General features: G+C 55.9%; 3 protein-coding genes across 4 annotated transcripts in view; all 3 read left to right on the top strand.

Annotated features, from left to right (window-relative positions):
* Positions 1-13,273, top strand: part of Plekhm2 (pleckstrin homology and RUN domain containing M2) — a 38,762-nt gene extending 25,489 nt beyond the window's left edge. The window contains exons 6-20 of one of the 2 annotated variants that reach the window (XM_055611465.1): positions 449-635; positions 2,453-2,512; positions 5,224-5,449; positions 6,574-7,428; positions 7,564-7,633; positions 7,763-7,853; positions 8,131-8,195; positions 8,535-8,623; positions 9,190-9,322; positions 9,591-9,781; positions 10,122-10,187; positions 10,840-10,999; positions 11,278-11,457; positions 11,535-11,651; positions 12,288-13,273. In XM_055611465.1, coding sequence (XP_055467440.1) covers positions 449-635; positions 2,453-2,512; positions 5,224-5,449; positions 6,574-7,428; positions 7,564-7,633; positions 7,763-7,853; positions 8,131-8,195; positions 8,535-8,623; positions 9,190-9,322; positions 9,591-9,781; positions 10,122-10,187; positions 10,840-10,999; positions 11,278-11,457; positions 11,535-11,651; positions 12,288-12,425 — 2,628 coding nt within the window. In that variant the 3' untranslated portion in view covers positions 12,426-13,273. The remainder of the gene's footprint in view (positions 1-448; positions 636-2,452; positions 2,513-5,223; positions 5,450-6,573; positions 7,429-7,563; positions 7,634-7,762; positions 7,854-8,130; positions 8,196-8,534; positions 8,624-9,189; positions 9,323-9,590; positions 9,782-10,121; positions 10,188-10,839; positions 11,000-11,277; positions 11,458-11,534; positions 11,652-12,287) is intronic. The other variant, XM_055611466.1, reaches the window with a different exon arrangement.
* A 2,367-nt stretch (positions 13,274-15,640) lies between these two features.
* Positions 15,641-20,322, top strand: Slc25a34 (solute carrier family 25 member 34). Its single transcript, XM_055611468.1, has 5 exons — positions 15,641-16,217; positions 16,994-17,059; positions 17,144-17,296; positions 18,066-18,200; positions 18,623-20,322. Exons 1-5 carry the CDS (start codon positions 15,786-15,788, stop codon positions 18,800-18,802), a joined length of 966 nt encoding a protein of 321 aa, XP_055467443.1. The 5' UTR covers positions 15,641-15,785; the 3' UTR covers positions 18,803-20,322.
* On the top strand, positions 18,821-25,611 carry Tmem82 (transmembrane protein 82). Its single transcript, XM_055611467.1, has 7 exons — positions 18,821-20,664; positions 20,881-21,051; positions 21,228-21,300; positions 21,469-21,643; positions 22,383-22,800; positions 23,893-24,083; positions 24,337-25,611. The coding sequence occupies exons 2-7, from the start codon at positions 20,964-20,966 to the stop codon at positions 24,460-24,462; spliced, it is 1,071 nt and encodes a 356-aa protein (XP_055467442.1). The 5' UTR covers positions 18,821-20,664; positions 20,881-20,963; the 3' UTR covers positions 24,463-25,611.
* Positions 25,612-26,364: the final 753 nt, after the last annotated feature.

Genomic DNA, 26,364 nt, shown 5'->3' with positions numbered 1-26,364 from the left:
TGGTGTGTGTATATGTATGTATGATGTGCCTGTCTGTCTGTATCTGTATGTCATATGTATCTGTGTGTGTGTGTATGATGTATGATGTGCCTGTCTGTCTGTATCTGTATGTCATATGTCTGTGTGTGTGTGTGTGTGTGTGTGTGTGTGTTGTATGATGTATGATGTGCCTGTCTGTCTGTATCTGTATGTCATATGTATCTGTGTATGTGTATGTTCGGTATATGATGTGCTTGTCTGTCTGTGTCTGTATGTCATATGTATCTGTGTGTGTGTATGATGTGCCTGTCTGTCTGTGTCTGTATGTCATATGTATCTGTGTGTGTGTGTGTGTGAGTGAGATCCCCATTTTTCCCATCCTGATGCTGGTGACTGCTTGCTAAGCCTCGTTTCTGGCTGTCCCCCAGATCTTACCCACCTTCCCTCTCTTCCTCTGCTCTCTTCCCAGGACGCCCCTTACTTAGACCTGGCCCCCTACATGCCTGACTACTATAAACCCCAGTATCTGCTGGACTTTGAAGACCGCCTTCCCAGCTCCGTCCATGGTTCAGACAGCCTGTCCCTCAACTCCTTCAACTCCGTCACCTCCACCAACCTGGAATGGGATGACAGCGCGATCGCCCCATCTAGCGAGGGTAAGTGGCTCCAGGGCAGAAGGAGGCAGGCCTGTGCCCTGAAGTGGTCTCTGGAGCTTCCTGAACCTGGCTGAGCGATGACGTCTCTCTGGTGTTTGGGATTTGTAGTTGCTATTTCCAAGATCTTCCAAGATCTTCATTTTCTCAGTTTCAGTGGTAGCTTAAAAAAAAAAAAAAAAAAAAAAAAAAAGGTGGGTTGGAGAGATGGCTCCAATGTTAAGAACACTGGCTGTTCTTCCAGAGGTCAGAGGTCCTGGGTTCAATTCCCAGCAACCACATGGTGACTCACAACCAGCTACAAAGAGATCTGGTGTCCTCTTCTGGTGTGCAGGTGTACATGCAGACAGAACATTGCAGACATAATAAACAAACAAATAAATCTTAAAAAAAAAAAGGGGGGGGGCAAAAATTTGGCTTTATGAACTTGCTAACTTTTCCAAAGTTTCTAACCTCATGCCCAGGGGCAAGGAGAGATTCACAGAAATGTGCCCTAGAAACTCTTGCCTGAGTCCTGGCTGAGATCAGCTGCCTGGGGAAGGCTGTCCTGCAGCAAGCTCTCCAGAGAGGCTGAGCAAGCCCAGGAGAGACAGGCAGGCCATCTGAGGGGGCAGGAACCCTCATGGTTTCTTGGGTAGTCCCTCCTAGTGCCCCTCCACGGGCCAGAGAGGGCTGCAGCTGGCCCTCCTGAGACTGCGGAGCCGCAGGCACGTCCTTTCTTCTCAGATCAGTTTCTAGAAAGCCCTGGCTCTCCTTAGACTATACATCTTGGCACTCATTAAACTGGCCATAAGCCCACTCCCATGAGATCAAGGATGCCCTCATTCAGCCAGCCTCACCTCTGTGGGTGAGGGGAGTTCTGAACACTCACTCAGCTCCCCTGAGACCTGACCTTCCTTGGTCTTGATTTCTGTTCTGCTGTGGGTCATGTGTCCCGCTTTCAGGCCTGCTGCCAGCAAGCTCTGCATTGCGGGTTCTAGCAGTGAAGCTCAAGGGGTAGAGCGCTGGTGCAGCGCATATGAAACCCTGGTTCAAGCCCCAGCACTGCAGGCTGGTGAGATGGCCTCGTGGCTCAAAAGCGCTTGCCACACCACACAAGCCTAACATCCTGACCTTGATCCTGGGAACCCACCACATAAGGACAGAACTGCCTTTTTAAGGTTGTTCTCTGATCTCCACACACATACTGTGGTGCATTCAATCCTGTTTGTACACAACACACGCACACACACAGATGGCGCATACCTTTAATCCTAGCACTTGGGAGGTAGTCAGGAGGATCAAAAGTTCTAGGCCAGTGTCTGTTATGGAGCAAATTCAACACCAGCCTGGGCTATGTGAAAAATGTGTTTCAAAATAATAATAATAATAATAGTAATAATAATAATAATAAAAACTACTTGCACTGCTTATTTGGTGGTGAAAGTCTCCTCTGGTGGGCCTCTGGGCTACCCTGGAGGGGGAGTCAGAGGGACAGACCTTGAAGGAGCAACCAGGTCATCCATGAATGGAGGTGGCCCCCGAGCCCAGCAAGTCATACTGTCTAACCCAAGCCAGGACGTCATTACCTCAAGGGCCACAGGGGGGAGGAAGGCAGGGAGTAGAGAGCATGGTTAGTTCACGGAAACTCAGCTTCTCTGCCAGAACCAGCTCTGAGCCAGGAAGGCGTGGCCCTCAGGACAGCCGAGGTCGCAGGTGCACCTTAGAGACCCTGAACAAAGTTCTCCCCCCTCTCTCTCCTCCCGTGTCTCCTGCCCCTTGCCCCCAACCACCTGCCTCTGCCGGTTTCTAATCCTGAGTTTTGTCCCTCATTTTTGTAGATTATGATTTTGGAGATGTGTTTCCAGCAGTGCCGTCTGTACCCAGCACAGACTGGGAAGGTGGGACAGAGTCCTGTGAGCCTCTTTTCCTGTTTGCAACGTTTCCACGCCAAGCTTGCTGCATGTTTCAGAATCAGCTCCTTATTACTTATAACAGTGCCCGTGGTCATAGCAACGCCACAGCTGGTGCTAGAGTAGGTGGAATTCTGCAGTAGGGGACTTGGCCCCTAGCCCAGGAGCCCTTCTCTCAGGGAGTGTCCCGCCTTCCCACGGGGGCCTCAGGAGTCACTAAGTGACTGTTTCGCAGACACCAGGCCACCTTCCTGATTCCAGTCCCAGGCGTTACACTAATGGTACATGTGAGCGGCCTGGCTCAGTGGAGTGTAAACCTGTTCTAGAAAAGTGACGCTTCGAGATGCAGGGATTGTAAGCTCGCTTCTACCCCATGAGCAACCAGGGGAAAGATGGAGGCTTGATCCTGTCAGGCCATCCCTAATGGACTGAGGTCCAAGTGAGGAAACTGCCCACACTAAGCTAAAACTCCCTAGAGGGAGGAGCCAACAAATGCCAGGGCTTGGCAGGTAGAAGCCCTGGCCACCAAATGCGACCATGTGAATTCTGTCCGGGAAAGCCATGAGGTAGCCGCTGACCTCTGCATGCATGCACAAGCTCCATAAGTAAGTCAATGGGTGCTGCTCTTTGAATTTTAAAGTGGAGTCGCTTCCTATGTTGTCCGCTGGGTGTCAGCATTGAGCTCTTCTGCCTGTGGCCCACAGCTGGTTTGGACAAATCCACATAGCGACTCCCAGGTTGCAGGACTTACTCAGAGTAGGGTCTGTGTTTCAGACAGTATATTTGCGCCTTCTGTCCGAGGCTGGCCTGGACTCCCTTCTGAAAGAGCTTTTTCCCTGGGGACCCCTTCTTGCCTGAGGTGGAGTTCCCTCTGAGCAGTGGATGAGAGGTGAACATATGATGAACTAGCTTAATTTTGAGAGATGTGGGGTCCAACATTTCAGTAAATTGTGTCATTTGGCCAAGAAGGTGGCACTGAGCAGTTTGTGTTTGAGGACAGGTAGCATGAGGCCGGAATTCCACCTTACTATCTTTCTCCTCTTAGCCGCTCTGAAGCGTAACGTCGGCGTTGGTTTTTCCCCTCTGATTCTAACCACTAACCCATTCTACAGTCATCTGCCAGGCAGGCCATGACCTTCTGACCATCCTCCGTGGCCCTTAGATCCCCCTTTAAATCTCACCCAGGAACTAATAGCCCAGCTTGCTCATGCTGGGCCAGGCCCAGGCAGGGTTAGATTCATCGTGTCAGTGACTTCCCAAGTTGCCAGTCCTGAAGAGTTCCCTGGCCGCTGTGTCAGCTCACCCAGCTAAGGCCCACTGTCTCCTTGAATCTGGAGGAAAGCAGGGCTCGGGAGGGAACTCCAGATGTGGGGCCGTGAGCATGGTCGAGTAGGGTACTCTATGGTCATAAGCTTCTATAGAATGGTCAGGCATCCAGGCTGAACACTCACTGTGTTCTGGGGTCTGGTCACTTGCCGCTCGTGAACCCCCACAAGCAGCTACAAGTGCTAAGGGGAAGAAAGGGGTTGAAGACCTCTGTCCCTGTGGGACCCCTCTGTGCAGTCTGAAGGCATGGTGCCCTTCTCCCGAGCGCTAGGCTCCGATCTCAGGAAAGCTGAGGCACATCCCTCGTGTGCCCCTGAAAGAGCTGTAATCACTTTTCTTCCTGAGGCAGAGCACTGCTGGTCATCCCAGGCCAGACAGGGCTACATAGTAAAATCCTTTGTCAAAAATAAATAAAAACGAGAAAAGACAGCCACTTAAAACAAGAGAAACAAAGGCCCTTCCAGTGGCCTTAGGGAAGGGTGTTCCTGCCGCTTCTGCACAGCTAATGGCCAGGCAGATGTGTACATGCAAACAAGTAGAGCTTGACTAGCCATTAGCCCAGGCTGTCCCATGCCTCAGCTCCATGCCCGCCCATTCCAGTGAGTTAGAATGAAAGGGTTTGGAGGAGGCCAGTTAGAACAGCTCCTCACTGGAAGGCTGCACACTCCAGCTCACCCCCAGAGGGGTCCCTGCTCTGTTCCCCAGGAGTGCTGTTGGATTTGACGGAGAAGACTCAACATCCGCTGAAGAGTCTTGGGGGCGGCCCCTGGCACTTCTTCCTCTCTGCATCACCTATCTTTGCCCCTGATCTCTGTCACGGTTCTCTTTCATGTTGGGTCCCCTCCCCCATGCCCATGCTTTCATTTTCTGTCTCCTCTGCTTTTCTTGCTTCTCTGTTCCCTGTTGTCTGTGGCGGAGCGGGGCTTATGGAGAACTGTGGGTGTCACTTCTCGCGGGGAGTGATGTTGAGGGGTGGCGGGGCACCCCTCGTCCTCGCAGGAGAGGGCTCTGAGATTATTCTCAGACGTATGCAACCTGTCTCCTCTTGGGGTCCCAGCCAACCTGGGAAGCATCAAAGTTACCCTGCCCAGGGCTTAGGCCTAAATGCTGTTTTACATTGTGGACCCTTAACTGAACTTGGCTAAGTGTGAGTATTAAGGGTTCCCAGTGACAGACAAGAGGGCATCCCATTCATTTGTCTCCAAGAGCACCAATTCAATGTCTTGTGGGTTGGGGCCTCTGCTCTTGAACTAGGGCCACTGTGGTCAGGGTTCCCTAGGAGGAACTGGCCCACCTCCCCCGAGATGAGGCATCCTATGGGTCCTAGCTGGTGGCTGACAGGCTGCCTGTGTCCTGCCCCCTTGTCTGTGCAGACGGAGACCTCACAGATACCATCAGCGGCCCCCGCTCCACTGCCTCGGACCTGACCAGTAGCAAGGCATCCACCAAGAGCCCCACCCAGCGCCATAACCCCTTCAACGAGGAGCAGGCCGAGACGGCCTCCTCTGACTCCACCCCTGTGCACGCGACCTTGCAGGAGAATGACGAGGCCCAGGCCCCAGACCAGCAGGATGCCTGTGCGGAGCTTGAAGTTATCAGGTCAGCAGGGAGGGAGCTGGGACAAGCTGGGGTCACAGGTGCACGCCAGAGAACAGGCACAAAGTTCGACCCCCTCTCTCCTCCCATGTCTCCCACCCATTGCCCTGACCGCCTTCCTCTGCTGGCTTCTAATCCTGAGTTTTGTCCCTCGCTTTACAAATGTGAAACCTAGGCTGGCCTCAAACTCACCATCCTCCTGCCCCAGCCTGCCAGTGCTGGGAAGTCAGTGCACATTCTGCGATCTCTCTAGGTTTGGGTCTAGTTGGGCCTGCTTCATGGTTCAAGTCTTTGACACATGGACAGGAGCATACAAAGGACAGAGGAGAGGCCTCTTGGCCAGTCTCAGCTCTCTGACCTCCCTTGGGCCCCACTCTGAGAACCCTCCACACCAAATGAGAGATGCTCCATATCCTATCATACCTGGCCTGAGGCAGGGGCATTTCTTTCGAAGATTTGGGCCTGGGACATACATAAACACACACACACACTATCATTTAAGCTGGTTAAAGTACACAGCAACTTCAGTGAACTCAGACCTGAGATGGCCGAGCCAGGCCCGTCCCAGTCACCTTAGAACCAAAGTGTAGGGGGAAGACGATGAGCCCAGAAACTCTGAGGCATTTCTGGACATAACATCCATTCACACTGATACCTAATGGAAAGGATCCGTTGTTTACTTCCTGAGGGGAACGTCGGGTGGAGAGCCGCTGACTCAGTGAAGCTGGACAGCTTTGTTCACGTGGGCTTGTTTAGCTTTGTTTTGTTTTCTGAGACAAGGTCTCGCTGTGTAGCCCTGGTTAGCCTGTAACTTGATATGTAGACCAGGTTTGTCTTAAATGTCTCCTGCCTCTGCCTCCCGAGTGCTGGGACTATAAGTTTACACACCAGCAGGTCTGGCTGCTAGCTCATTTCTATCACGTAGAATTTGTAGGCCTGCTCAAGAACCATTCAGGCCTGTCTTGTGCTGTTGTCGCTCCTGCCCATCTCCGCCAGCACCAGGACACCATAGGCCTCCTGCCTTGCACTGCCCAGGACCACATACCCTCGGGATTGCCTGTCTGACCCAGCCTGTTTCCCTCTGTGGGTGCTTCCGTGTTAATGCCCTCTCTGTCACTGCCATGCAGGGTCACCAAGAAGAAGAAAACTGGTAAGAAGAAAAAGAGCAAATTGGACGAGGAGGCAAGCCCGCTGCACCCCACCTCTAGCCAGCAGAGATGCAGCAGGCAGGGGGATGGTGACAGACTTGTGGGTACCCCAGGCCTGGCACGGGACTCTTCAGACACTGCCCTTGCCTCCCCTCAGGACCTGGGGGAAGGGCCGAGCAGTGCCGCTGAGAGCAGTGAGCCCTCAGAGCTCAGCCAGGTGGGCTTGCTGATCCCCGAGATGAAGGACACTTCCATGGAGTGCCTGGGACAGCCCCTGAGCAAGGTCATTGACAAGCTCCACGGACAGCTGGACCCTAGCACCTGGTGCTCCCATGTCGACCCCCCTGACCAGCCCTTTCGGACGGGCTCCCCCGGGGAGGCCCCGGAGAAACCACCATTTTGTGACTTTAGTGAGGGGCTTCCAGCCCCCATGGACTTCTACCGGTTTACAGTTGAGAGTCCAAGTACTGCTGCACCAGGTGGCGGCCACCATGACCCTACAGGGCCTAGCCAACCGCTGCATGTTCCTTGTGGCCCTGAGGCTGCTCTCCAAGAAGAAGAGGGAGGAAGAGGAGCGGGACAGGCATCTCAGCCCCTAGAGGACATGCAGGGGAAGGCTCAGGAGCCAGAGCCCCAGGAACTGGACAGCCAGTGGCCATTGGTCAGCCAGGAGCCTGTGCCTGAACCTGTGTCCCAGGCTGAACTTGGAACCCAGGATGCTCTTTGCAAGCTCAAGCGAGACCAGCCCAGTCCGTGTCTGAGCAGTGCTGAGGACTCCGGGGTGGAGGAGGGCCAGGGGAGCCCTTCCGAGATGACGCACCCCTCCGAGTTCAGGTGAGGGCTGTCTACGCCTGGGGCTGCGGGATCTGCCGGTCGGCATGGGTAGGCGGTCTAACCTGCTGTGGGAGCCAGAAAGGAGTGTGCCCTCCTGCCTGACCGCGGCTCCCCCTACCCTTGTTCCTGCCACAGAGTGGACAACAACCACCTACTCCTCCTGATGATCCACGTCTTTCGAGAAAACGAAGAACAGCTGTTCAAAGTAAGTCCCCGAACTGGGGAACCATCAAGCAGACACAGCCAAGGCCGGTAGTCCCCCGCACTGCTCAGTGCGCATGCGTGTCCGGCAGGGCGGGCGCTCTCGCTGAGTCCGGTGTGCTTTGGCCCTTAGATGATCCGGATGAGCACGGGGCACATGGAGGGCAACCTGCAGCTGCTCTACGTGCTGCTCACGGACTGCTACGTCTACTTGCTTCGGAAAGGTGCCTGCCGCCCCAGGCCAGGGTGGGTGGGGTTGCGCTCCTCCCCAGCCCCCTCCCCGCCCCCACTGTAGGCTTGTACTGAAGACAAGGTGTCGGGGAAGGTATTGCTAGCTGGACTGAGCACCCTGTCTGTCTGTCTTTCTGCTTCGCTGTCACTTCACATTGCAGGGCAAGGAGGGGTCTACTCTGCACCCCGGGGGCTGGGTCTTAGAAAATGGTGCTGGGGGAGGGAATAGAAGCCAGCCAGGGTAATAGGCATTGCGGTCTCCTCTCTCAGGGGCCACAGAGAAGCCATACCTGGTGGAAGAGGCTGTTTCTTACAATGAACTTGACTATGTGTCGGTGAGTGCTCTGCAGTTGGGGTACCCGCCGAGGTGTGGGGCTTCTTGGGCCGCCCCTGCTGAGAGCTGCAGAGCAAGGCCCATTGGGGGATGGGTGCCAACATTCACAGAGGCCTCTGTACATGTGCTGGAGACAGAGGTCAAGGGTGAAGATGCCTCCTCCGGCACCAGATCTCTGGCCATCTTCCCTAACTCATGCCAAACCCCAGATCCTGGTCAGGGGCCTTCCTAGTAGTGCCTCCAAACGTGGTTGCTCCCTTCCCAGTCCCAGCCAACCCTCAGTCCACCACGCTGCCCCTTCTGCTGGGCAGCGGCCAAGCCCCTGTGTGGTTTCTGGCAGGTTGGCCTGGACCAACAGACTGTCAAGCTGGTGTGCACCAACCGCAGGAAGCAGTTTCTGCTGGACACGGCTGACGTGGCCCTGGCTGAGTGAGTGTCAGCCCCTACCCCTCAGCAGGACAGGAGAACCAGCCTCTGCCATGGCCATGGCCCTGGCTGGGGGTAGAAGGAGACACCAGTCTGTCCCCCCAAGAGCCTGCGGTCTGCTCTGAGAGGCAGGGAAGTGGACAGTCACTGACCGACTGACTCACGTCAGCCCAGGTGACCTCAGCCCCTCAGGACCCATGGAGAGGAAGGGGGCTGGTGTGAGGTCCAGTGGGGAGGGGAAGCCCAAGAGCTAGGCTGCTGTCCTGGGCATGCCCTGGACAACGGACGTGGGAATTACATGTAATGAGATGGTGTCTGTACTGACTGGAATGGCCAGCACTCTGTGTCAGAATCCAAGGTCCCTTGGACACAAGGAATGGTCAGGCCTTTTCTGGCAACCAGTGAGGCGGGGCTCAGGCCCCGTCATTGGTCATTGCCCACTGCTGCCCTGCTCCCAGCAGCCTCAGCCCTTCCTTTCTGTGAGCTCTCTGGCCAGGCCTTCTCAGGACAAAGCCCAACTGCTGAGGGCCTGTCCACAGGCCTCTGACAGCAAACCGCACTCTGCACAGGCTCTTCTTGGCGTCTCTGAAGTCAGCCATGATCAAAGGCTGCCGGGAACCACCCTACCCCAGCATCTTGACTGATGCTACCATGGAGAAGCTGGCGCTGGCTAAATTTGTCGCCCAGGAATCCAAATGTGAGGTCAGTGGGCTGGGGAGGAAACTCCATTGACCAACACCGGCCTGCCGTGGTTTAAGGCTAAGTAATACAAAGGGGTACCGTTGGCATTTCTCAGTCACCTCATGGGAAGAGCTTTCCTCCTCTGGGCCCTGTCCTCTTGCCTGCTTATCTGTGTCCCAAAGTTCCCTTGCTCTCACGTGGCTGTTCTAGAGGCTGGGTTATGGGGAAGCTAAGGCCTGGCCTCGGCTCTGCGGGTGCCTCACCGCTTTTCGGTCACCTCCATGCATAGGCATCCACTGTGACTGTGCACTTCTATGGGCTCGTGCACTGGGAGGACCCCATGGATGAGGCCCTGGGCCCTGTTCCATGCCACTGCTCACCTCCTGAGGGCACCATCACCAAAGAAGGCGTGCTGCACTACAAGGCTGGAACCTCCTACCTGGGCAAGGAGCACTGGAAGACGTGCTTCGTGGTTCTCAGGTGGGAGTGGCAGCCGGGGGCCCCGGGGAGGTGTCGGTCCCTAGCAGAAGCAGCCCAGGGCGGATGCTTCCCTTCTCCACACTGCTGTGAGCTCCCCCAGGCCTGCAGAGCTTTTCTGAATAGCCAGTTCGCTGGACCCAGGGTCCCCAGGTGCCTAAGCCAGCGCTGGTGACAGACCTTCAGCTGTGCCCAGGATTTCCAGGGACAGTGTTCCACAGCCACTCTGATTCCTTTCTCAACCCCTCCTTAGAAGACAGGTCCCTGGTTCCCAACCAGGATGAGGGGGGGTTCCTGGGTTCTTCTTAGCCAGGCCTCACCTCACTGTATTGTGACCCTGTAGCAATGGGATCCTCTACCAGTATCCTGACCGCACCGATGTCATCCCTCTGCTCTCAGTGAACATGGGGTAAGTGTCCCAGGAAAAGAGGACTGGACAGGTGTCCTGCCTGGAGGTCAGCACTGGCTGAGTCTGAAGCTGAGAGCTTGCTGTCCTTTTGCCCCGCACCTCACCTTATCCCTGTAGCCCAGACTAGTGCCTTGGGCTTTGCAAGACATGAGCAGCCATGGAGGCAGCATGAACAAGGAGGCACCCTTGTGCCTGGAGAAAGGAGCCTCAGGAAGTCCCCACCCATTGAGGGGCAGACCTCAGGGGAAGTAGATGAGTGGGCACTGGTTCTGAGCAGGTGCTGTGAGTGGCTTGGAACTCTCACCTAGCCATGCTTGGGTATCCAAGGCAGTTTTGGCAATTCTAGAGAGATGGGTTGTCATTATAACCAGGTGCACATTTCTAATCCAGTGTGGGAGGTAGAAGCCGGAGAGTCAGAAATTCCAGGTCATCCTCTGCTACATAACAAGTTCCAGGCTAGCCTGGGCTACATGCGACCCTGTCTCAAAAGGCAAACAAAACAAAACAAAAGCTGTTACACAAAAATGGTGGGGTTGCTGGGCATATGCAAACGTCGCTAGAGGCAGAGGCCCAGTGTCAGCGCACCTCAGCCAACCCCAGGGTTCCCGCTCCAGCCTCCTCACTCCCATTTCACCCTCCTCCTCTGGCCCAGGGGGGAGCAGTGTGGCGGCTGCCGGAGAGCCAACGGCACGGATCGGCCCCACGCCTTCCAGGTCGTTCTGGCCGACCGGCCCTGCCTGGAGCTAAGCGCTGACAGCGAGGCCGAGATGGCCGACTGGATGCAACATCTCTGCCAGGCCGTGTCCAAAGGAGTAAGCACCCGTTTCCACTATCGTCCGCCCAGCCTGGCCCATCCAGAATCTCCAGGGTCCCGTCCCCAAACACACCAGCCACAGAGACGCCTGGGAGGACCAAAGTGGTAGACGCTGGGGGCCAGCCCAGGAATGAACCCAATCTCAGGGCACGTTGCCGCCTGGATCGTTCCCCGCTCCCCTCCTCACACTGCTAGGGTGGGAAGCGGCTACAGGGGAGTCCTGCTGCTGGCCACCCTGGGAGAAACAGCCTGCGTCTCTCACCCGCTACCATCCAGGTCATACCGCAGGGGGTGGCTCCCAGCCCCTGTATCCCTTGCTGCCTGGTGATCACCGAGGACCGCCTCTTCACGTGCCACGAGGATTGCCAGACCAGCTTCTTCCGCTCCCTGGGCACAGCCAGGCTGGCGGACATCAGTGCCATCTCCACGGAGCTGGGCAAGGAGTACTGTATCCTGGTGAGTGGGCAGGGATCGGGGGACAGGCCTTGCCCGAGGATGTCCGTGCATCCTCACCCCGAACCTGCTGTCCCTAGGAGTTCTCCCAGGATAGCCCACAGCTGCTCCAACCCTGGGTCATCTATTTGAGCTGCCCTTCTGAACTGGACCGGTTCCTGACTGCCCTGAGCTCCGGGTGGAAAGCCATCTACCAGGTACCTCGCCATTATGGGGACCTGGCCTCACCTACAGGGTTTTGGGGACAGCGATTTGCCAACTACTCTGAGACAGACTAAAAATTAGGGACAAAGGGGCAAGCCCCAATGTCTGTCAAAGCTAAAATACGCCACCAGGAGTGGCCCTTCCTGGCCTGAGCTCCAGTCCCTGTGAGACTCATGGTGGGCATGCATGGGGAGATGCAAGACAGGCCCTCCCCTTCCCCTGAGCTGGAAGCGCTCCTGTCCCTAGAGAGGGAGTGCCTTTTGGTTTTAAGACAAGGTCTTTTGCATCTCTGTCTAGCCTGGAACTCAAAGGGGACCCTCTGCCTGGCTCCTGGGATTAAAGGCACCTGCCACCACAACCAGGAGAGCAACCTTTTTTTTTTTTACCCTGTGCCTCTGAGGCAGCTCTAACCTTAGTCAGAGGTAGGAACAAGCCAAGGACAGGTACCCTGGTCCAGTGAAATCCAGGCAGACCAGAGAGCTGGGCCTTGGGCTGTCTGTATGCAGAGCAGGAGGGAAGCTCGCACCATGTAAGATGTCCCCAGAGGAATGTGCAGGGCCCTTCCGGTCTTCCATGTCTTCCGGGAAAGCAGCCTGTACTCTGAATGCACCCTGCTTGTCCTCACACAGGTAGACCTCCCTCACAAAGCAATTCATGAAGCTTCCGTCAAGCAGAAGTTTGAAGACGCCCTGAGCCTCATCCACAGCGCCTGGCAGCGGAGCGACAGCCTGTGCCGAGGCAGAGCCTCCCGGGACCCCTGGTGCTGAGGCGTGGCTGGGCAGCACTGTAGGCAGGCAGGAAGGAGGCGGGCTGACCAGCATGTCCACATGTCCACACAGCGGTGAGCTGTTTCGGAGCTGGCTGTCCACAGGCCTCTACAGGCCACTCCTGCCTTGGGGCGGCGGAACCGCTAGTGTGGCTTGGGACAGGAATCCAGAGTGGGTGCCCAGCGCCCTAGGCATCCGGCCCCACAGCAGTGACTAGAGGTCACTGGGGCAGAAGGTCTGAGCCCTGTGGGCTCTGTAGACACATGGTGTCCCCTGGGTCACCACCTTAGTCCTCACCATCTGCTCAGGGTGGCCGTGAGGATAATAGTATCCAGTTAAGGGGGAGCAAAGAGACCAGGAGGATGGGCGTGCCATCTTCCTCTCCCGGGTCAGGGGCCTGGGCAGATAGGTGGTCAGGGCCCCCTGGGGGTCCTGAGTGCCCAGCCTTCCTTGTTCGTTTTTGGAACACTGTCCTCACTGCGCAGGGAACCGGGAACACTGGCTATCTGTGCATGCCTCCTCACGCCCCCACCCTGTGCACAGTGGCCCGCCTTGCACGGCCTGGGCCCAGCCCTCCACAGCTGCCGGGAGGCCCCGCATGTCCACAGCCTCCCTTCTTAAGTACAGCAGAGTTTGGGGGACCCAGGGATCAGTTGGCCCCTCTTTCGAGGAGCAAAGGAGAGGGGTGGAGAGAAGAGCAGGGCCCGTGAGCCTGGTGGCCACTTTGATACCTAACTGACCCCTGCTTGGCTGGAGCTAGCCCTTCCTGAGGTCTCTGTTAGGTCCCCTGGGGGACAGGTCAGGTGATTGGGTTTTGTTTTTTAAAATAAAATTGATGTTATATTGCTGAGACTTGTCACTGGCCCTCTTTAAGGTGAGGGGGGTGGAGGAGAACGCCCCACCCTCCCTCACTGCCGAGTATCCGTTGTCCACTCTGTGGCTGACACTCCCACACACGGAAACATCACCAGCTCTGCCTTGGCTGCTTCCGTGGCTCCGCTAGCTGGAGGCTGAAGAAGGCCCTGGAAGTCCCTGCATGTTCCTGTGTCCTGCGAGGCCGCCCCAAGTGGGAGGCTGGTAAAGGAAAACGGCTGGAACCGCAAAGATTGCTCTTCCTGGTGGCCCTTATTTCACCCCATCCCACCCAGGGACCCTGCAGTGTTTGGGTGAGCGAGGCTGAAGTGCTAGAAGCTGGGGACACTGGAGGGGCGTGGCAGCAGGTTTTCACACATCAGTCTCCCGCAGGCTGGAGTCAGACACGTGCCCCGGTTTGAATGGGGGTCGCAGCATGCACAGACGTGGCTCACCCGGTGGTCCAGTGTGTCTGTGCGCTTGGTTTTCATATCCACTGGTGGTGGAGCAGGATTTGTGTTCGAGTACCCCTTTTTTATTTAATAATTAAAAGTTGTCCTCTGGGCTGGAGAGATGGCTCAGCCGTTAAGAGCACTCACTGGCTGTTCTTCCAGAGGTCCTGAGTTCAATTCCCAGCAACCACATGGTGGCTCACAACCATCTATAATGTGATCTGATGCCACCTTCTGGCATGCAGATAGACCACTTCATATGCATAAATAAAATAAATCTTAAAAAAAAAAAAGTCCTCTGACCACCATACACATCTGTGTCATATGTGTATCCCCCCCCCACACATACATGCACACACACATACAGGATAACAAGCTATATAGTGAGACCCTGTCTGGAAAAAAAAATAGACATTGACTTTAATGGTGTTTTCTGGGTGTGGTAGTGCACACCTTTAACCCCAGCACTCGGGAGGCAGAGGCAGATGGATCTCTGTGAGTTCCAGGCCTGCCTGGTCTACAGAGTTAGTTCCAGGACAGGCAAGGCTACGCAGAGAAACTGTCTTTTTTTTTTTTTTTTTTTTTTTAAGATTTATTTATTTATTATGCAAACAGTGTTCTGCCTGCACACAGGCCTACACACCAGAAGGGCCACCAGATCTCATTGTAGATGATTGTGAGCCACCATGTGGTTGCTGACAATTGAGTAAACCTCCAACAACCTCTGGAAGAGCAGCCAGTGCTTTTAACCTCTGAGCCATCTCTCTAGCCCCCGAGAAACCCTGTCTTAATAATAATTTAAAAAAAAAAAAAAAAAAAGACATTAATGGGGTTGGAAAAATTGCTCAGTTTGGAGCACTGGACTGGCTGCTCTTCCAGAAGACCTGGGTTCGATTCCCAGAACCACCCACGTGGGATCCCACAATCTGTGTAACTCCAGTTCCAGAGGACACAACACCCTCTCTGGTCTCCACGGGCACCTGACACACACATACACGCAAGCATGGCTATGCACACGTGAACCACCAGCACTTGGGGAGGGGGTCAGAGGCAGATGGAGACTGCCATGAGTTTGGAGTTGGCCTGGGCAGCACAGTGAGTCCCTGGGAATTCGACACCATCTCACGTGAAACCAGACAATCTCACCAACAGCACTGCAGGGCTCTGGGGTCCTCCCTTATCTTCCCTTCTGTTGAAATGGAACTATAAATCCGGGCGTGGTGGTGCACACCTTTAATTCTAGCACTGGGAGACAGAGGCAGGTGGATCTCTATAAGTTTTTGACCACCTTGGTCTACATAGCTAGTTTCAGGCCAGCCAGGGTTACATTACCTGTCTGGAAAAGAAAAAAGAAAAGACAGGGCGTGGTGGTGCATACCTAGAATCCCAGCATGAAGGGAGGCAGAGGCGGACTGATCTCTGTGAGTTGGAGGCCAGCCTGGTCTACTAAGTGAATCTAAGATAGCCACAGCTGCACAGAGAAACCCTGTCTCGAAAAACAAATAAATAAATGGCCTTTTTTTTTAAAAAAAAAAAAAAAAAGAAAGAAAATGGAGCTATAATCTGAGGGAATCAGATTGGAAGATTGGAGACCCGAAAAAAGGGAGTCACACAGGCTGTGGCAGATGTAGAAATGGGACAGTTGCTGTTAGCCTGTGCAGCTCATGCCTAGGCCAACTCACCACACGCCTGGGGCTTTAGCTGGAGCCTGACAGGGACTAGAGATAGGTCAGGAAGTCTGGAGGACAAGGAGGACCGCCCTCCCCTACTCTTGGGCTCTTTCTTCCTGCCCCACTCTCCTCCCAGTCCCAAGTGACCTTTCCCCCAGATCCCAGGGTCCAGGCCCGCCCTGGCCAGCAGCAGCTGGGATTGGTCTGAGCCAGAGGAGGTGTATCCAGATTCCCACAACCCTGTCTGCCGAACAGCAGGTGGAGTTCCAGGACAGACCAGAGCCCTCCAGCAAGTGACAGGATCTCTGTCCTCTGGATATGGCGCTTGTCCCTTGAGCCCCAGCCCTGTGGCCACACAGGGGTGCAGACATCCTGGACCTGCCACTATGGCCTGTGCCGTGACCCTGACCCGGGCACAGACGGCTCCTGGCATGGATACGGGGGAGACGGTGTCCCCGGCAGTGGACCTGGTGCTGGGTGCCTCAGCCTGCTGCCTGGCCTGTGTCTTCACCAATCCCCTGGAAGTGGTAAAGACCCGTCTGCAACTGCAGGGGGAACTGCAGGCCCCAGGCACCCACCCACGACCCTACCGGGGTTTTGTGTCCTCTGTGGCAGCCGTCGCCCGGGCAGATGGGCTGTGGGGCCTGCAGAAGGGGCTGGCCGCCGGCCTTCTCTACCAGGGTCTCATGAATGGTGTCCGTTTCTACTGCTACAGCCGGGCATGCCAGGCTGGCCTCACCCAGCAACCAGGTGGCACTGTGGCCGCAGGCGCTATGGCTGGGGCTTTGGGAGCCTTTGTGGGGAGCCCTGCTTACCTGGTGAGTGTCTTCTCTGCCTTTACCACTCCATGACCAGCATGACCAGTGGACTCTGTGGCTCTGGGTTGGGCAGGGCAGTTTGGGAGGGGACTGTTCACTGGGAATATCTGGCTCAGACCTGGAATCTGCCCTCCTCCCTCTGACCCTTGCTCCTTTGGGGCCCATGCCCGCTGGTTTTAACCGGGAGAAGGAACAGGTTACAAAGTAGGTAGACTCCATTCTCGATTGCCCATGCTTACTCCTAGAGAGCCTGGCATACAGTAGGATAAAAGGTGCCTCAGAGCAAAGGCTGTTGTGTCCTGGTGTGGGCAATGAACGTCATTTTCCTCTGTCCCCAAGAGGGGCAGGACAGAGGCCCGAAGATCTCCTTAAGAAACCTGAGCCACCAAGATGCAAATCGAGGCCTCGGGGATGTGGCTTAGTTGGTGGTGTGCTTGCCCGCATGTACTAACCCCCGGGTTTGCTCCCAAGCACACATAAGCCAGGTGTGGTGCCGCCTGCCTGCCCATAATCCCAGCACTTGAGAGGTGGAAGCAGGAAAAATCAGAATTAACGTCATGGTGGCATAACTAATTTGAGGCCAGCCTGGGGTAGATGAGACAGTGTCCCACATTAGAAAATAAAAAAGCGAACGCTGGCCGATCCAGGCTGCCCCCACCCCCAAGCTTCAGATGTGGGGTCAGGGATGCCCTGCAGGGAGTGTGGGCTCAAACACGCTCAGCTCAGCTCCCAGCCTCTATTTGAGAGCCCCCATCTGCCCTCATCTGTACTCCCAGGTCAAGACACAGCTGCAGGCCCAGACGGTGGCCGCGGTGGCCGTGGGTCATCAGCACCAGCATCAGGTATGGCATCTTTCCCAGACCCAGGGCCCCAGACTGTGGAGGGCCTGTGGCTGTCTAGTGATCCATTTTCTCTCCTCCCTGCAGGGTGTCCTGGGGGCCTTGGAGACCATCTGGCGTCAGCAGGGCCTACTGGGGCTGTGGCGGGGTGTAGGGGCGGCTGTGCCCCGAGTCACAGTGGGCTCCGCTGCCCAGTTGGCCACCTTTACTTCTGCCAAGGCTTGGGTACAGGAGCGACAGGTAGGGGGCCGGGAACACCTACACACACTGGGGAGGGGTTCCCACTTCTTTCATACAGAGGTGGTGTTAGATAGGATCCAAAACAAAGTCCTGTTGGGACCCACTTTCGTTCCTAACATTTAGGCTGCTGAGGCAGGAGGATCAAGATGCTTAAGGTGGTCCTCAGCTACAGAGTTCAAAGTCAGCCTAGGCTGCCTACATGAGACCCTGTCAAAAGAGAAAAAGAGAGGACAACAGAAAGAGGGAAAGGAAGGGAGGAGAAATGGGTAGAGGGGAGGGAAAGAGAAGAGAAGAGAAGGAGAGAGGGATAGAGGGGAAGGAGAAGGAAGGAGGGGCTGGTGGAGGAAGAAAGGAGTTACAGCTAAGGACAGCGATTCTCACCTGTAATCTCAATACTTAGAAGGTGGAGGCAGGAGGATTGCAAATTGGAGAAGAACATGATGCATAACTAGACTTGTCTCGACAAAAAGAGTTCAAGGAAGCATGGGATAGGGGAAGAGGAAGAAATTTAAGTTGTTGGCTCTGCCGCTATAGTTGTGACCTAGCCTACCTCATGTTCAACAGGAGTTTAGAGGTCATCAGTGAACCCTGAAATCATGGAGAAATGCAGGGTTGGCACTGGGGGATTGAGAATGGCTGGAGAGGTCTGATGGGCTCATCTGCCCCAGCCCATCCAGCCCTTCCAGCCCTCATGGGCTTGGGGCAGGGAGAGCACACAGGGGTGGGTAAGGGCGGTGGGTAGGGACAACAGCCTGTGCCGTTCCGACAGTGGTTTTTGGAGGACAGCTGGCTGGTGCCCCTGGCTGGAGGCATGATCAGCAGTATAGCTGTGGTTGCAGTCATGACTCCTTTCGACGTGGTCAGCACTCGGCTATACAATCAGCCGGTGGACGGAGCTGGCAGGGTGAGCGGGGGACAGGGGAACGGAAGACGTGGGGGGACAGGGGACACATACACAGCCACTAGGGGACATAATTACAACACATTAACAGGCATGCCCTAAGCCTCTAACTAGGTTTTATTCTGTTTCCTGATGAGGAAATCGGCTCAGAGAGACCTGGCTGAGGTCGACCAGATGATCAGTGGAAAAGGCGGGGCTGAAATCCTGTGGTAATGCCAACAGGAAGTGTCAGGACAAAGGTGCCTGCATGCTGATATCCAAGCTGCACCCCTGAAGGAGCCTATCTGCCTCAAGGAAAAGGCTCCTTTTTATTAACATCACAGCCTGTAATCCCCAGTGGGGAGAGGTGTTTCTTCTAACACACCAGTAGACCCATTCGGCTTTGCCTCTGGGACCTCTCACCCCTCACCCATGTTTATCCCCAGGGCCAGCTGTACAGGGGCCTCGCTGATTGCCTGGTGAAGATCTGTCAACAGGAGGGACCCCTGGCCCTCTACAAGGGCCTAGGCCTTGCCTATCTGCGCTTAGGCCCCCACACCATCCTTAGCATGTTCTTCTGGGATGAGCTGCGGAAACTCACAAGGGGCCAACACCAGGGCACCTAGCTCATCCCTCCTCCCACCGCCAAGCCTGCTGTCTGGTGGAAGTGATGGCTGCTTCACTAGGACTGGCTACCCAGAGCCAGCTTGAGTCAAGCCCTCCCAGAGGCCAGCAGGAGGGGGCAGGAGACAACTGTGCTCAACTGAGGCCCAGGACCAGTGCGTCCCAAGTTACCATCTTTGTTTCCTTAATGCCCCTGGGTTACCTCGCCCTAGCGCACTGCCACAGCCATGGCTGCAGGTAATCAGCCCCGTGAGCAGAGCTGCGCTGGCTCCTCAGTCCTCCGCCTCTCTCACCTGAAGGCAGACATCACTCTGGCCGGAGCCACACAGCTCTGTGGCGACAGAGCCAGGACGGGAGTTCAATCTGCCCACCCCCACCTCCAGTGATCCCCACAAGGGCACTGCTATGTCAGAACTGTTGGGCTGTGTATCCCTCAGAGGCCACTGCAGGTGAGGAAACCCCCGGCTGTGCCACAGCGGAGGCCTTCGTGTCCCCAGAGTCTGGTTGGCCAAGGCCGATTACCCAACAAAGTTCTAAAGCCTTGATAGCTCGAAGGACAAAAACCTGTTTCCTTCCCTTCTGGCACCCAGAAGCCCAAGAAGAAAGGATTGGCTGCGCTAGCTTCTCTCTTTACTTTTATTTCTCATATCTGTGGTGCTGTGGCGGAGCCAGGGCCTGGGCATGTTAGTCACGTGATCGGCCCAGGGCTGACTTCTCCGAAGTCCTCTCTCCTCAGCTTTGAGAAGAGCAGCTTCTTCCTGTCTTCCCTGTCCATCTGAGTCGAATCTCAGGCTGGGAACAGACCAGTTGGCAGACTGCCTGCCTGATGCTCGTAAGATTTCCGGGTTCTATCCCCAGCACCGAATTAACTGGGCATGAGGGCACAGGCCTGTAACTCAGCACTGGGGAGGTAGAGCTAGGAGGATCAGAAGTTCAAGGTCATTTTCAGCTACATAGTGAGTTTGAGGCCATAATGGACTTGATGAGAGCCGGAGAGGAGGAGAGGGAGGGAGGGAGTTAGAGAGGAAGGAAGAAGAGGGAGAAACAGAAGAGAGGGGAAAGGGTCAGGGACTGGGACAGGGTAGAGAGACAGGCAGGGGAATCCAGTTATGATGGATAGAGCCCACACAGGAAATGCATCCTACAGAGGGGCTACCATCATCTCCACAGTCACCTGAGGGACTGGGTTAGGACTTCAGCAGGAGTCTGGAAGCATCACCGAGTTCCGGCTTCCCTTTTGTATACATCCAGAGGGAACTCAGACAAGGAGATGGAGGCCTAGGGAAGAGGGTACCTGCCCTCATGGGTCACAGGGCAGAGCCAGCTGCAGGGCCAAGGACAGACTCTTGGGTCCTCTCTCCAGACGCAGCCACACCTGTGTGTAAGGCACCCAGCAGCCTTTCTACTAGAGAAGCGGACACCATCTCTAGGCCAGGCAGCTCCAACCACCCTCCCCAACCACATCCCAAGAGCAAAAAACTGTCCCAGATGAACACTCCAATAAAGTTTTGTATTTTGTATACTCTCGAGCCTCCCCCTCTGCTTTCCTGCTCCTGCTCTCAAGCCCTTTCTAGGAAGTGACCCAGAGAGCGGCAGCCACCTGCCCAGGTCAGGCCTGCCGCCTAGTGGACCCAAGAGGAACAGAATGACCCGGAGGCGGGCTGCACTCAGGTCTTAAGGGGATTCCAGACCCTTCGTTCCCTGCGGCCTGCAAAAACTGCACTACTTTTCCGAAGTCTGGAGAGACAAGAGTCAGAAGAGACCTACGCTGTGGAAAGACGCCCTGGCTTTGGGAACATTGAGTGGCGAGGACTCACACTTCGGAGCACACCTGAGTCTGGGAAGGCCAGGCGAGCCCGTAGAGGTGGGACTTCCGGAAGGCACGGTGGGCTTGAAATCTAGCGGGGACAGAGCAGCACCAGCTACGTGCTTTGCCTTTGAGGCCTAAATGGGAAGCCACTAGCAGCGGCGGGTTTACGGCGTCCCTGATTCCGCAGCCTAGAAGTTGTCTAAAGCCTCCGGTTCTCCTGCCCCGCCCCCAGGCCTCTGACCCCTTCCTAATCCCTCCCCTGTCCTCCAGAGACACCTTTGACCGGTGATGTCATTGGGTCTGTCCCAGTGCAGACCCAGTCCGAGGCTGGGGCCGGGTTCCTGGAGGCTGCCATGTTCTCCCTGCCCTCCTTGTTCTCCTGGCTCCCCGACCTCCCTTCCTTTGAGTGGGGTTCCAGTCTCTTCCACAGCCTCCTGCAAGGTGAGCGCCTCCGGGATGCACACCTGGAGCCCGCCCCTCCCTCGGGTGGGTGGAGTGCAGGGCTGGGCCCCACCACCCACGTGAGAGCCTCCGCACCTGCCCGTCCCCTGCGCTCACCCCGCCGCGACCACCCGACGGTGCTAACGCCGCTTCACCCTCTCCTTTGTCCTGCTCAGGCCTGATCGGGGCCCTGGGAGTCTCTGTTCTCAACAGTCTCTTGAAGGTTTACTTCTTCGTGGCCTGTGTCAAGTGAGTGCCCGCATCCGTGCCACCCAGCCCTGCCAGGGTGGATGAGGGACCCGCGCGGAGGCTGGTCCCTCTTGGAGAGGGCGAGGAGTGGGGCTGGGGACCTGACACCCTCCCGGGACGGGACACCGTGATCCTGATTCTCAGCCCGCACTCGTTCTGCCCCCACAGTGACCCCCAGCGGCAGCCCCAGAAGCAGCGGCTGCGAGCGCAGTGGGCCTCCTTGGAGGCCGTGCACCTGGCTGGCCTGGCCCTGCTCCTGACCGTGGTGGGGACTAGGGTAGCCGCCCTCGTGGTCCTGGAGTTCTCCCTTCGGGCTGTTTCCACAGTGCTGTCCCTGGGCAAGGTGAGACTGCAGGGTGGAGCCGCTCTGGGCCGCTCTCATCCTCTGGATTGGGGTGTAGGGCCTAGAGGGGTCCTCTTTTCCTTCAGATGGAGACCAGAGATTGCAGTTTGTTAACTTGGGAGTTTTGACTGCCAAAAAAACAACCAACCAACCAAACAAACAAACAAAAAACGGCAACACAAGATCGTTTCCCTACCCCCACCCTGTCCCCATGTGTATGTCAGTTCTGTGAGCTGGGAATGTGGCTCAGTTGGTAGAGGGCTTGCCTAGCATGCACAAAGCCCTGGGTTTGATCCCCTGCACCTGTGTGAACCCAGGCATGGTAGCTCATGCCCATAATTCCAGCACTCAAGAGGTGGAGGCAGAGGATGAGAGGTTCAGGGTCCATCCTTGACTAACTATTGGGTTTGAGGCCAGCCTGGACCACATGAGATCTTGTTGTCCCCCCCTCAAAAAAAAAAAAAAAAGGCTTAGTTGCAAGATCCCTGGCTAAATAGCTTGAGGGTTCAGCCCATTCTGTCATGACAGCTGTAATGATTAAGGGTCTTGTTGGAGCTCCACAAGTGGGGAAACTGAGGCTCAAAGGAGCACATGGTTTGTCTGTGGTCAACAGTCGTCAGGGAGTAAGGTGTGAAGTCAGGTCTTCAAGGCCTAGAGCCATCACCCTCCAGCAAAGGAAACTGCCCTTCGGGGGCCGTCTCCTACTGTGCAGCCTAGCTCGGGCTCCCTTCCCCTGCAGGGCACCGGGGACAAGGAGCGACTCCAGCTCTACCTGGTGTGCCAGTTCTCTCTGGGCTGCGGGCTCAGCTGCGGCCTGAGCTTCCTGCAGGAAGGTGCCCCGCGCCGCTCCCTGAACCTGCTGCTGAGCCTGGGGCTGGCCGCGCTGCTGGGCTCGGCTGCACGGCGCCTCCGCCGACACATCTGCAGCCTCTACGAGCTGCACAGCAGCCAGCGCTACTGTGGGGTCTGTTTGGGCCTGCTGGCCAACCAGCACGGCCTGCCCAGGCTCCTGGGCCGCACTCTGGCAGTGGCTTTTGCTGTGAGTGACCTGGCAGCCGTGGCCCTCATCAACCAGGACTTCCTGAACACGTCAGAGGCTGTGCGCTTCTGGACGCCGCTCACCATCTGCTACACACTGCTGATCATCTACATGCAGGGTGAGAGCCCCAGGGCTGGGCTCCCATCCCTTGGCCACACTCCCTTGTCATCGCTGCCACCCAGTCCAGGGACAGGACTTGGACTGTACCATGGGTGTTCCGTGGGCCGCTCGGAGCAGCAATAGGGGAGCCCTAAAGAGCTGGTGCCTGGGTTGGTCTTGAGGACTGGGTGAGGTGAAAAGGATTGTGGGCAAGAGAAATACCCACCAAAGCACAGAGTGAATGAGGGCGTGGCCGTGCGGAACCACAGAGTGGTCCAGGGTTGTTACCCCATGGGCAACAGAGCAAGGCTGGCCAAGCTTAGAAAGGCCTGACCCAGTGCCCTGGCGGTCAGTCTAGGCACAGTCCTAAGCAGGAGAGAGTGGCAGAGAGTGGCTGGTCAGATTTAGCCTCTAGGAAGAACCTGCTGGGTGCGTACCAGGAATCGCTAGGAGGTGGCAGAGCAAGGAAGGGAGGTCCAGGCAGTAGGAGCAGCAAGTGTGAAGACCCTGAGGTGGGAACAAGCCTCGGCAGGCTCCATGTGCAGAATGAGACGCCGGAATAGCTGGCGTTTTAAGTACGGGAGCATGAGAGATCGGGTAAGGATGGGGGAGGGGGCTTGGGCCAAACCAAGTCTAACCTCGTAAGACGAGGCTTGGATTAGAATTCTACTCCGGAAGCCATAGGACATCCTGGGAGCATTCTAAAATGGATGACAGAGGAGTGGTGTCATCTTATTGACATGTTTAGGCCACTTTAGCTGGTTAGTAGTGCTTGGCCAAGAACAAAAGTCAGGGGCCCCGAGAATGAGCTTCAGCGAGAGGGGAGTGTGGCTGGGACCAGGATGGAACAAGAGAGTGGAGCACTTGGATTGGGCTGTGGATAGATCCAACCCAGGGGTAGAAAGGCGTTAGATTCCTGCCACCTGACTAACAGGGCTCTGTCCCCAACCAGGGGGGGACTCGGGGGTGGCCGGTAAATCCTGTGGGTGCCCAGGGAGGGAAGCAGGGGTGCCGGAAGGCAGTCAGGGAAGGTGACACTGTCCCTGGGGAAAGCAGTTGAGAAGTGGGACGGGCTGGCCCCCGCTGACCTCCGGACAACCGCATCCCGCAGAGGAGCAGCGGCAACATCGCTTCAGCCTGCAGGGCCAGGTCCAGACGGTGCTGGTGCGCATGGGCGGCCTCTTCATCTTGTTGATGACTGTGGGCCGCTGGCTGGATCTCCTGGGTATCTTTTTCTCCTTTCTGGGCGAGCTATGCTGCTTGGCAGGCACTCGCACCCTAATCGACCTCTGCCAGATACAGGTGAGCGCCTTCATGTACCCCGAAGCTTCCCACCCTGCTCCAGAGGTTCCCAGCACCTTCAGAGGCCCAGTTTTGATAAGAGTTGACTCGGGAGGACAAGGGACCCGGTTGTCTTTTAGGTCACTAGGAGTGGGGAAGGTGGGTGGCAGGGACCATTCTGGCTGGCACCCCAGGGTTCCAGAGGGGTAGGGAGGCCTGCTGACAATGGACCCGAGGTTGACTGGGGAGCTTGTCCCTTCTGTCCCTCCCCCAGGGCTTTCCATCCCAGAGGCCTACAGTAACAGCAGCAGTAACACCAGGAAAGGGATCAACAGTGACAGATCCATGTGACACCCGGCCTTCCACACCTGCCCGGTCCAGAAGTGCTGTCTGCTCCTGACCTGCCCCCACAAAGGACTTGAAGTCAGTCTCAGGCCTACACAGGCTGACCAGCAAGGCCTCTACCACAAAAGGTCCCCACCTAGTGTTCAAGGCAGGCCATGGGGCCCCTGGAGAAAGGGGATGGCTAGGGCTGGGGACCTAGGAAGGTAGGGACATAAAGGCCCCCTGAGTAAACTCCCTTTCTCTTGAAGATGGGTAGCTTCATCAGACCAGCCTTTCCTGGCCAGGCAAGGAGGGCAGAGGACAACTGTGACCTCAGAATGGTCCCTGCCCCTCCCCCACCTTGCTCTCTCCACAAACAATAAAAGATGACTTTTTTTTTTCCAAGCTGTGTTGAAGATCACAGCGGCATAGAAAGAAAAAGAAGCTTCCTGAAGAGCGCGGGGTTTGGGGGCAGGATTCTGGGATATAAGCCTTAAGCCTGGCCCTGCCTTGAGTCTCTCCGGGGGACAAAGGACTCAGGCTAAAGCTACCAGGTTCTTCTGTCCCTGGACAAAGAATTTCATCGCGAACATGTGTTTGTCAGGATGGCGGGGAGGTAGAGAAGTTGCTCCGGGTCTGAGTGCAGCCCCTAGATCCCACATCAGGCACCTCACAGCTGTTTGTAGGAGGTTCCTTGGGAAATGATGCCTCTGGCCTCCTTAGACACTTGTATTCATGTCCACAGACATGCACAGAATTAAAAATCAGAAGTAGAGACAGTTAATAAAGAAAGGGAAAATGCGTGGCCTAGTGGTGGCGGCGCACACCTTTAGTCCCAGCCCTCGGGAGGCAGAGGCAGGTAGATCTCTGTGAGTTTGAGGCCAGCCTGGCTCACAAAGTGAGTCTAGGACAGCCAGGGCTATACAGAGAGAGCCTGTCTTAAAAAACAAGAAAAGAAAAGAAAGAAAGGGGAGACACTCTGGAAAATGAGAGTGGGCTAGTGATCTGGGAAAGGTGTTGGCTCAAAAGCCCTCAGGCTAGCCAGATTTGGTGGTGCACACCTCTAATCCCAGCACTAGGAAGGCAGAGACAATAGAGTTAGAGGGCAGCCTGGGCTACATAGTGAATTCCAAGCTGGCCAGGGCTACATAGTGAGTTCTAGGTTAGCCAGGGCTAAAAAAATAAAAATAAAAGAAGTACCAGGCCACATGGCTCGTGACCATTATAGGTCCCAGTTTTGCACCTGCCTTCTCCTTTTCCCCAAACATGTCTGTTGCTCGTGGCCCAGGCTGGGCAGGGCGTCTTCTGTGTTGACTGGCCTCCTCCATAGTTTAAACTTGCTGCTGCCGTTTCTGGTCTGGAATGTGGTGCACAGGCACCATACCGATGTGGCCAGGGAGGGAGGGAGGGTGGTAGAGGCCTAGTACCCACCTGTCCCGTTCCAGGATGAAACTACCCTTGGGTCCCCAGCCCCTTGATCCTAACTTGTTCAAGGTAATGAGGGCCCATCCTATCTCAGCCCTGCTCAGTGCCAAGATCAGGGGCAGAAAGGGCTGGGTACTCGCTCCCCCTACCTTCTGTGTGACCGTGGACAAGCTACTGACCCTCTCTCTGAGTCCATCTAAAAATTTCTACTGCTGAGGAGGGGAGCCTGCCAGTGCAGCCCTGTATTCCCAGCCTTTGAGAGGCAGAGGCAGGAAGATCTCTGTGAGTCCAAGTCCAGCCTGGTCTACAGAGCAAGTTCTAGGTCAGGTAGGAAGTTCCAGGACTGTCTAGAAAAAAAAAATAATTTACTGCCACCAAAAATGATGGCTCACGCTTTTAATTCCAGCACTTGAGAGGCAGAAGCAGGAAATCTCTTGTCAGTTCAAGGCCTGGTCTACATGGCAAATCCCAGGCTAGCACGACCACACAGGGAGGCCTGTCTCAAAAAATAAACTAAAAATTAATACTATATATTGAATGTTTATCATGTATT

Source organism: Psammomys obesus, unplaced genomic scaffold, assembly GCF_907164565.1.
Source record: "Psammomys obesus unplaced genomic scaffold, mPsaObe1.curated_primary_1811, whole genome shotgun sequence".
NCBI classification, from domain to species: domain Eukaryota; kingdom Metazoa; phylum Chordata; class Mammalia; order Rodentia; family Muridae; genus Psammomys; species Psammomys obesus.
Note: the sequence above shows the minus strand (reverse complement) of the source record. Positions and strands in the feature narration are given on the sequence as shown.